The sequence below is a fragment of the Eulemur rufifrons genome, chromosome 6, assembly GCF_041146395.1.
Source record: "Eulemur rufifrons isolate Redbay chromosome 6, OSU_ERuf_1, whole genome shotgun sequence".
In the NCBI taxonomy this organism is placed as follows: domain Eukaryota; kingdom Metazoa; phylum Chordata; class Mammalia; order Primates; family Lemuridae; genus Eulemur; species Eulemur rufifrons.
This window is the reverse complement of record NC_090988.1, coordinates 4,426,161-4,436,910: the sequence shown is the minus strand read 5'-3', so window position 1 is coordinate 4,436,910 and position 10,750 is coordinate 4,426,161. Positions and strand designations below refer to the sequence as shown.

Sequence of the window (10,750 nt, the reverse complement as noted above, 5' to 3'; positions counted from 1 at the left end):
GCTGGTGGGACTGCAAACTAGTACAACCTCTGTGGAAAGCAATATGGAGATACTTCAAAGAGCTACAAGTAGAACCACCATTTGATCCCACAATCCCATTACTGGGCATCTACTCAAAAGAACAAAAGACATTCTATAAAAAAGACATCTGTACTCAAATGTTTATAGCAGCACAATTCACAATTGCAAAGATGTGGAAACAACCCAAGTGCCCATCAATACATGAGTGGGTTAATAAAATGTGGCATAAGTATACCATAGAGTTCTATTCAGCCACAGAAAACAATGGTGATCTAGCACCTCTTGTATTATCCTGGATAAATCTGGAGCCCATTCTACTAAGTGAAGTATCCCAAGAATGGGAAAACAAGCACCACATGTACTCACCATCAAATTGGTATTAACTGACCAACACTTAAGTGCTATATAGTAATAACATTCATCAGGTGTCAGGCAGATGAGAGGGGGGTGGAGGGGATGTGTATATACACACCTAGTGGGTGTGGTGTGCACCGTCTGGGGGATGGACACGCTTGAACCTCTGACTTAGTGGGGCAAGGGCAATATACGTAAGCTAAACATTTATACCCCCATAATATGCTGAATTAAAATATATAAAAATATATCTCATAAATATTATCTAGATGTTAGTTTTTGTAGAAAATATATAAGTATCATAATGTAAAGCCCCTAATAAAAGAAAAAGCTTCAGGAAAAAAATAATTATTGGATTATAAACAGTAAAAAAAAGGAGAGAAAATGTGATGGATGAGGTACTGTGGGAGAATGAGTAGATCAGAGGATCCCAATATTTGAGTGAAGTTGCAAAATTATGCAATAACTAGAAATAATCTGGTAGACTAGAGATTCAAAACTCAATTGGCCTTTCAGGAAGCCTCTGCCAAGGAGAATCTTGAAGAAAGAAGACTACACACTGTAAAAATCTGCTGCAGTTTAACCTAGAATGTCTGCTTCATTTGCTTTGATACTAGTGTTATTCTCTACCTTTAAACAGAGGATAAAGCAGAGAAAACCAATGATAAATGAAATGCCCTGACAGCCTGGTAAACCCAAGTTCCAAAGGCTCAGGGGTTTGCCTTCTTGATAAACCCGGGAATGTTCTGAAAAATGTCATCAGTTTCTAATACGCTCTCCAGAAATATAGTAGATTTTAAAACTAGATTCAAAGGCTTCACAACCTTACACTTCATTCTAGAATCAATTCTTTTCAAAGAAATCAATTCCCTCATGTCTTAAGTCTCTAAGACTTCTGGCTCTCTTCTTAGGCAGAGAAGGGCTCCACATTCTGACTGGTCGTAGAAAAGAAACATTGTAAATTTTATGGCATTTAACCTAAGGACATATTTCACCCAATCTTCATCTGATGTCTAAAAATATCAGACTCAGTATGTTTTAATAATCATATTGCTCCTATGGCTAAAGAAGAAGTGGTTAAGTCAGTTCCTTAGGGAATATTTCTATTATCTCCAGCCAAAGTACTGTCAGCTGATGGACTGATGATCTAGGAGACTTAGAATGCCAGGCCTGTTCTCCAGCACTTTACCTATGGTAAACCTTAACTGAGGCAGCTTTCATAGAGATACATACCTAAATCATGGACAAAACTGCCAGACTCAAAATACAAATCTGAAGAGATAATTCTAGAGAAGATTTCAGGACCTCCCAAGTAAGCAGTCTCTGGCCTTGAGGGGCAGATGTCCTGCAAAGTGAAAGAGTAGGCTCAAGATCCAGCTTGGTCACCGACTCCATGTCTTTTCATCCTTTTCACTCTCCTGTTTCTCACCTATAAAGTGAGGGGTGAGGTGAGCTTGTCTGCCTCATCCACTGCTCTGTCCTCACGAAACTTTCTGGCATATAAAAGCTCTCAATAGATGTTTGTTGAAGATACAAATAAATCTCAAAGAGGCATTGAATCATGGTGGTGAAAGGGTGAACTCTGGAATTGGAAAGGCTTCCTTTGAGTACCAGTCACTAGACACGTGGCCATGGGTAACCTTCTGGACCTCACCTGGTTCCATTTTCCTCCTCTGAAATTGGGGTAAGAATAACAATGTCATACTGTAATAATAATAATTACTAAGATGAAGATTATATGTTTAAAGAGTGCACAATGCAAACCCAAACATTTGTTAATTATCATTATTCTCTGCTGTGGGGAAGATAGCCAATGAACTTGGCTCCCCTTAGGCATAAAATATCACTAGCCTATGATGAGAGAGCAAGTTTCTGCCCTGGAGCCTGAAGACCTGTGCTTGCAGCTTCCTTCTCCTGCACAGGAGACTCTTGGGCTGGGATGAACAAACACTTCCTGTTGCTCTTCCGCCTGTGCTGCCTCATTGCGGGTGAGTCCCAGACCTCAGGAGGGGGCTCCTGCACAGGGTCTGGAGAACCTGGGGAAAGTCTCCATGTGTAGTGTGTGTCCATGAAGGGCTTAGCTTTGACCACATTTATAAGGGAGGGAAGTCAATGGCCTACAGAAGCTCCCTCTGCCTTTTCTGCCAGCTCTCCTGTCCTTTCCAACATTCTGCTAGTCCCTTCCAGGAGTGTCAGCCTGTACTGCTGCCCTTCTGTCGTACTCCCCCCCCCTCGGTCCCTACTAGTCTCCATGATCCAAAATCCTGGCAAGATTTTTCTTAAGACGTCCTTTTCATTTGTAAGTCTATATCTCATTTGCTGAGGGAGCTGGCCAGTCTGGAATGAATAATTTTGTAGTTTGTTTTAGCGCCTGACAACGGCTTTTGATACCCTTGTCGGGGACTTTACATTACAAGTAATTCTTAGAGAGGAAATACTGAGTGCCCTGGAATAAAACATATTTTTTAAATGTTTTTCAATCACTGTCTTAAATTGTCTGTACCTTTGGTTGCTCATTTGAGAAATGGGGACAATAATGCCCTCTTGCATGCCTTTTGTGAAGATTAAATCAGATACAATTTGAGAGAGCATGTCTCAAATGAGATGCTCAATAATTGCTACTTTCTTTTCTAATTTAGGTGCACCAGGTAGGACGTTTTTTTAAAAAAATTAAACCTGTATTTAATAGCTCACCCCATGGACCCTCATAAAGGTGTCACTGACTGTGCTGTAATTCACAAGGGTTTACATAGATTTAATTTAGTCTGAAGCTCAAAATAACAGAATGTATCACCTAAGAATATCCAAGCAGCAATATTCAACACAAAACAAAGCCAAATGTCAGAAGTCCCATAATAGTAACACTAGCTTGGGTAAAATATTTTAAAGTACTCACTCACTCTTCTCATCACATCCATGTCTCTCTAAAACCCTGCCAGGTAGGTCAGGCCAGCATTCACAGCACCATTTTTAAGCTAGAGAAACCAGCAATATAGAGGCTAAATTTTTGCTCAAAGTTATCCAGGTTAAAAAGGCTGAAGTTGAGAACAGAATCCTTTTATTTACAAGGTGGCATTTTCTTCTCATCACTCTGGAAAAAGAAGTTGGTGAGAGCTCCATCACCAGCTCTCTATGCACCCACCCACCCTAGTCTGGATACTTCCAGTTCCACCCCAAGTTCCTGCCTCTGCCTAGCCTCACACTGCTCTGTGCTCTCTCCAGCAGTGACATCACTTAGGTGCATGACATGTCACCTTCGCACACGGACAGACCACTGCAGAAGAGGCTTTGGTGTCTGTACTGCTCAGAAGCATGAGACATGCATGGTATTAAAGATCTTTCAGGGTAAGTTAGAGGGTCAGGGGAGATATAGCGAGCGAGATATTTAGAATTCTTAGGAGCATGTTTCAGTAAACTTACATCTCAGGAGAGAAAGTGGAGAATGCCCCTCAACACAGGTAGCACAGGTCCCTGAACATGCAGACAGAAAAGGATCTGGGACAATGAGACAGAAGGAAAAAGGTGTGGATTCTGTATTTCCAAGAAAACTAACCAAATAGATTTTTTTTTTTTTTTTTTTTTTTTTGTTGAGACAGAGTCTCACTTTGTTGCCCAGGCTAGAGTGAGTGCCGTGGCATCAGCTTAGCTCACAGCAACCTCAAACTCCTGGGCTTAAGCGATCCTACTGCCTCAGCCTCCCGAGTAGCTGGGACTACAGGCATGCGCCACTATGCCCGGCTAATTTTTTTCTATATAGATTTTTAGGTGTCCATATAATGTCTTTCTATTTTTAGTAGAGACGGGGTCTCGCTCAGGCTGGTCTCGAACTCCTGACCTTGAGCAATCCACCCGCCTCGGCCTCCCAGAGTGCTAGGATTACAGGCGTGAGCCACCGCGCCCGGCCGTAAATAGATTTTTTATTGACACATAATAATTATACATATTTATGGGGTACGTATATTTTGATACATGCATACAATGTGTAATGATCAAATCAGGTAATTAGAATATCCATCACCTCAAAATTTATCATTTCTTTGTGTTGAGAACATTTCTCATCTCCTCTTCTAGCTATTTTGAAATATATAACAAAGAAAATGTGGTATATATACACAATGGAATATTATTCAGCCATAAAAAGAAGGAAATCCTGTCATTTGCAGAAACATGGATGGATATTATGTTAAATAAAATAAGCCAGGCACAGAAAGACAAATGTCACATGCTCCCACTCATATGTGGGAGTTAAAAAAACACTTGAAGTAGATAGTAGAATGGCGATTACCAGAGGCCGGGGAAGGGGAGAATGAAGAGAGGTTGGTTAATGACCAAACAGACTTTGACTTTGAAGACACGCAAGCACTAGTTGCCAATCTTCTGCACAAAGAGTTAAGGATTGCTGGGGACCTCAGGCAAACAACCCCTACACCTGGCCAGCGAGTTCTGCATTTCCCTGTCTGGGTATACCTATCCTGATGCCTGATTAAATTTTCACTGACAGAATTAGTGCCAGGTTTGACTCACCTTGGAGAACTTAGATCACTGCCTTATTTTCTGTGGTTCTTTTATTTCAGATGATGCTCTCCAGATATCATATATGGTGTGTCAGAGATTCTGCAGAGACTTGACATTAGATCTCAATAATCGAATTTATGTTCATAAATGCTGTAACTACGATTATTGTAACTTCAAACTCTAAGCTATTTGCCCTCCTGAGGTCTCACTGGGGAATGTCACTGATGTTTCTCACCCTTCACACTCTGCCTACTCTTGCTTTCTTCCTCTGTCTGTCCTGACAATATCCCTGCCCTCTCCTTAATTGTCATCCCTCCTGGTACCTTCAGCTTGCTCCTCCCTCGGTCAGGGAACAATGGTTCTGAACAGTGAATTTCTTCTATTACAGGAATTATTAGCATTTCCATACTTCAAGAAGCCTGGCCCAAGAGGCTTTACATAGTAAAATTTAAAACAGGGCCATGCTAGAACCTTTTGGTTAGAAGGTTAAGGTGGACTAGAAAGACTTCAGCTAAAAGTTCACAAATATTTTTACCTAAAATCCCCATGTATCACTATAATGATTTAGCAGAAATAACAACAAAATGAATGGTGAACACTGAAGATTTTCCTCTATGGACACAAAGTTATTTCTACAAGCAGCCAGTGCCCACTTAAGACTCAGTCATTGTGATTTTCTTGACACTTACAAAGTACATCCTTACACATGCTAGGAGACAGGCCCCTGTGACATTCACAGCTCACACACAGCCACTGCTATTCCTGTCAAGATGCATTCAAGGTGCATCACAGCTCTCCTTTCTTCCCCGTCCTTTCCTAAGCCTTCTCTCTTGCTTTACTCCTTTGCCATTCATCCCCTCTATTTCCTCCCCACCTCCCCATTGCCACACAGACTTTCCCTCTAGAAGCAGGGTGCCCTTCAACACTCTGCCCCATATATCACGGAGCCCCTGAGGTATATAACCCAGGCCAGGCTGCCTTTCAGGATACCTCAGCTGTGGTGAAAAGTGGGATGTGCACAGTCAACACTCCATCTGCTGTGGGCAGCTTTTTTGGGTCTTGGGGGACCACCTCATAATAGATCCACGACTCCTCCTGTTCCTTGCTGCCCATCTGCAAATAATAAAGCCATGTTGCATAACTTGTGTGTGTGTGTTCTGCCTCACTGGACTCAAACAAGTAGGTAACCAGTGCATAGCAGTCCTAGACAGTAGCCCAGGATATGATGGGCAGAAGTATGGGGACTCCTGTTTCTAGTGGTTGGCAGAGTGATGATCTTTGCTATTCTCCATACAGCAGACGTTTTCACTTGGGACTGGTGATTAGCATCACACTCTATCTCCTCCATAGAATAACTTTGCCTGTTCTTCAACTTGTTGTAAATGAAACCACACAGAATGTATTCTCTGGAATCCAGCTTCTTTCACTCACCCTAATACTTTTAAGATTTATGCACGTTGTTGCTGATATCAAAAGTTTATTCTTTTTTATTTCATTGTATGCATATACTACAATTTGTTAAACCCCATCTCTTAGTCTGCTGCTATTATTGCATTTCTCCTTTCACTTCAGTTGATATTTTCTTTATATATTTATGTGCTCCATTGTTGAATGTATATATATTTACAACTGTTATATTTACAATTGTTATATCCTCTTGATGAATTTGCCCCTTTGTTATTGTATAGTGAACTTTTTTGTCTCTTATGATAGTTGTTGATTTAAAGTCTACTTTTTCTGATATACGCACCCATGTTCTCATTTAGTTACCGTTTGCATAGAGTATCTTTTTCCATCCCTTCACTACCAGGCTATGTGTGTCCTTAAAACTAAAGTGAATCTCTTATAGGCAGCATATAGTTGTATCTTGGTTTTTTTTAAATCCCTTCAGCTACTGTCTTTTGATTAAATCAGAGGATTTAGTCAATTTACACTTAAAGTAATAACAGGTAAAGACTTACTACTGTCATTTCCTTCATTGTTTTCTGGTTGTTTTAAGATCCATTGTTCCTTTCTTACTCTCTTGTTTTCTTCCCTCATGATGTGATGATTTTTTGTAGTGTTACACATTGATCCCTTTCTCTTTATATTTTGTGTTTCTACTATAGGTTTTTTCTTTCTAGTTACCATGAGACTTACATAATACATCTTATAGTTATAACACTCTATTTTAAGCAGATAACAACTTAACTTAAATTGCATACCATAGCTCTACATTTTAACTTTTTCTTTCTCCACATTTTACTTTATTGATGTCACAATTTATATCTTTTATATATTGTTTATTCATTACAAATTATCATAGCTATCATTATTTTTAATACTTTTGTATTTTAACTTTTTAAAAGAATTAAAACTGATTTACACACCACCAATACAGTATTAAAGTATTCTGATTTTACTATATTCTTACCTTTACAGTGAGTTTTATAGTGTCATTTTTTTATGTTGTTAGCATCTTTATGTTTCAACTTGAAGAACTCTAACATTTCTTCCAAGGCAAATCTAGTAGTGAAAAATTCCCACTTTTTTTTTTTTTCTGAGAAAGTCTTTAGCCCACTCTCCTGTGGCTTGCAAGGTTTCTGGTGAGAAGTCTGCCAATAGTGTTATGCAGGATTCTTTGTATGTGATAAGTTTATATTCCCTGGCTGCTTTCAAAATTTTCTGTTTGCCTTTGACTTTTGAGAATATGATTATAATGTGCTTATTGAAGATCTCTTTATATTTAATTTATTGGGGTTCTTTGGGCTTCATGGATCTAGATATTCATTTCATTCTCCAGATTTGTGATGTTTTCTATCATTCTTTCTTTCAGTCTTTTTCTCTTTCTATTCTCCTTCTAGGACTCCCATAATGCATGAGTAGGTTTGCTTGCCAGTGTCCTATATGTCCTATAGGCTATTTTCACTCTTTTTTATTCCTTTTTCTTTTTGTTCACCTCACTGGGTAATTTCAAATGACTTATCTTCAAACTCACTTAATATTTCCTGATCTTGGTCAAGTCTATTGTTGAAGCTCTTAATTGAATTTTTAATTCAGTCATTGTATTCTTCAGCTCCAGAATTCCCATTTGGTTCTTCTTTATGGTTTCTATCTCTTTGTTAAACTTCTCATTTCAGTTATGTATTGGTTTCCTGATTTTGTTTTGTTCCCCTCATGGACTAAACATAGGGGAAACTCTTGTAGCTCATTGAGCTTCTTGAAGACCATAATTTTAAATCCTTTGTCAAGCAGTTTATAGATCTCCATTTCTTTAGGGTCCTAGAGTGGCACTTTATTTTGTGCTTTTGGTGGTTTTTTTTTTTTTTCTATTTCAGCATATTATGGGGGTACAAATGTTTAGGTTAAGTATATTGCCATTGCCCCACCTGAGTCAGAGCTTCAAGCATGTCCATCCCCCAGACAGTGCGCATTGCACTCATTATGTGTGTGTATACCCATTCCCTCCTCCCCCTTCCCATATGCCCAACACCCAATGAATGTTATTATTCTATGTACACTTAAGTGTTAAAACCAATTTGATGGTGAGTGCAAGTGGTACTTGTTTTTCCATTCTTGGGATACTTCACTTAGTAGTATCAGTTCCAGCTCTATTCAGTATAATACAAGAGGTGCTATATCACCATTGGTTTTGTGACTGAATAGAACTCCATGGTATTCATATGCCACATTTTATTAATCCACTCATGTCTTGATGGGCTCTTTGATTGTTTCCACATCTTTGCAATTGTGCTGCTATAAACATTCGAGTGCAGATGTCTTTTTTTATAGAATGTCTTTTGTTCTTTTGGATAGATGCCCAGTAATGGGATTGCTGGATCAAATGGTAGATCTACTTTTATCTCTTTGAGGTATCTCCATATTACTTTCCACAGAGGTTGTACTAGTTTGCAGTCCCACGAGCAGTGTAGAGTGTTCCTATCTCTCCACATCCATGCCAACATTTATTGTTTTCAGACTTTTTTTTTTAATTTCAGGATATTATGAGGGTACAAACATTTTGGTTACATTTTATGTCTTTGCCTCACCCAAGTGAGGATTTAGAGGCATGCCCTTCCCCTCTACAATGCTCACCACGTCCATTAGTTGTGAGTTTACCCTCCCCAACCCCCTAATCCCTGGAGAATATTACTACCATGTAAGCACCATTGTGTTGATCAGTTAGTGTCAATTTGATGGGGAGTACATGTGGAGGCTATTCCTCCGATCTTGTTTTGGGACTTTTTGATAAAGGCCATTCTCACTGGAGATAAGGGATGTCTCATTGTGGTCTTGATTTGCATTTCCTTGATGATTGGATATGTTGAGCATTTTTTCATATATTTCTTGGCCATTAGTCTTCTTCTTTTGAAAAGTTTCTGTTTATGTCCTTTGCCCACTTTTTGATAGGGTTGTTTGATTTTTTTCTTGCTGATTTTCCTGAGTTCTATATAGATTCTAGTTGTCAGCCCTTTATCGGATGTGTAACATGCCAATATTTTTCTCCCATTCTGTATGTTGTCTGTTTGCTCTCATGACAGTTTCCTTGGCTGTGCAGAAGCTTTTTAATTTGATCAGGTCCCATTTGTTTATTTCTGCTGTTGCTGTGATTGCCTTTGGGGCCTATAAGTTCTTTGCCTAGCCCAATGTCTATAAGAATTTTTCCAACATTTTCTTCTAGAATTCTTATAGTTTCACACCTTAGGTTTAAGTCTGTTATCCACAATGAGTTGATTTTTGTGAGAGATGAAAGGTGCAGATCCTGTTTCAGTCTTCTACATGTGGCTATACCATTTCCCCAGCACCATTTATTGAATAAGGATTCTTTTCTCCAGTGTATGTTTTTGTCTGCTTTCCTTGTGGCCTGATATTGATGTATGCACATTTGAAGAAGCAGGCCCTTCTTCCAGTCTTTACAGACTGGCTATATGGCAGGTAAAGCCCTTCCCCAGTCAGCCCATACAAGAATTCTGGGCAGGCTTCCTGGCAGGGTCTAGGGGAAGGTTTATTACTTGAGTCCTCAAGAGGTTGGTTAGTGCCTGGGTTAGCAGGTGGGAGAGCCTGATTCCTGGGTTCAAGGGGGCTGGCCTGACAATGGAGTGTGCTAGGTGCCTGGGTCCACAGGAATAGGCCTCGTCCTTAGTCCATGGGGGGATGCCAGGGTCCACTGGGGCAAGACTGGAGTCTAGTTCCATGGGGGCCATCCTAAAACTGGGATGGCCATGGAACCTAAGTGAATAGGGGTATGCCTAGGTTCTGGTCTGTGAGTACCATCCTGGAGGGGTGTTCCTGGACACTAGGTCCCTGTGGGTCAGCTCAATGCTGGGGTCCCCTAAGGCAAGCATGGACCCTGGGTCCACTGGAGTAGGACTGAAACCTGGTGTGACTGAAGACTGGGGCCACAGGGCTTGGCCTGGCACTGGAGTGGCCCTGGAGCCTGGGCTGTGGGAGCTGGCCTGTGGTCTGGGGCCACAATGGCAAGCCTATAGCCTCGATGATGGGGGCCAGACTGGAGGCCGAGACTGTAGTGCAGACCTGGAGCATAGTTTCACATGGGCTGGCCTGGAGTCTAGAACCATGTTGGATATCCTTATATTGGAGCTCATTGTGGGGGGTGGGGGGGGCAGGCCTGGTACGGGGTCTCTGATGACATTAGGTGCTCACTTCACTTGCCTTACCCCATGCAGAGGGTATCTCACTCCACACTACACTGCCTTACCTTGGGGGGAGGGGCAATGTGGGTAATGTGGAATTGTTCTTCCTACCCACTTCAATACATCTTTTCTTATTTGTTTACTCCACTGAGGAGTAATCTCTCACCTGAATTCCTTAGCTCTTGTGAAGGTATTTTCATGGGTGGATAGTTGTTTAAATTCATGTT

At 40.5% G+C, this 10,750-nt stretch overlaps 1 protein-coding gene across 1 annotated transcript; it reads left to right on the top strand.

Annotated features, from left to right (window-relative positions):
* The first annotated feature begins 2,314 nt into the window (after window positions 1-2,314).
* On the top strand, window positions 2,315-5,074 carry LOC138383655 (prostate and testis expressed protein 3-like). The gene is made up of 3 exons (XM_069468655.1): window positions 2,315-2,363; window positions 3,598-3,720; window positions 4,950-5,074. Exons 1-3 carry the CDS (start codon window positions 2,315-2,317, stop codon window positions 5,072-5,074), a joined length of 297 nt encoding a protein of 98 aa, XP_069324756.1.
* The last annotated feature ends 5,676 nt before the right edge of the window (window positions 5,075-10,750 follow it).

What these genes read in the sequence shown, in the direction of transcription:
- LOC138383655 (XM_069468655.1), top strand. Translation starts at nt 2,315, where the DNA reads ATGAACAAACACTTCCTGTTGCTCTTCCGCCTGTGCTGCCTCATTGCG. An exon ending in CCTGTGCTGCCTCATTGCGG is followed by an intron (nt 2,364 to 3,597) that starts GTGAGTCCCAGA and finishes TGCTCTCTCCAG; the next exon opens with CAGTGACATCACTTAGGTGC. An exon ending in GGTATTAAAGATCTTTCAGG is followed by an intron (nt 3,721 to 4,949) that starts GTAAGTTAGAGG and finishes CTTTTATTTCAG; the next exon opens with ATGATGCTCTCCAGATATCA.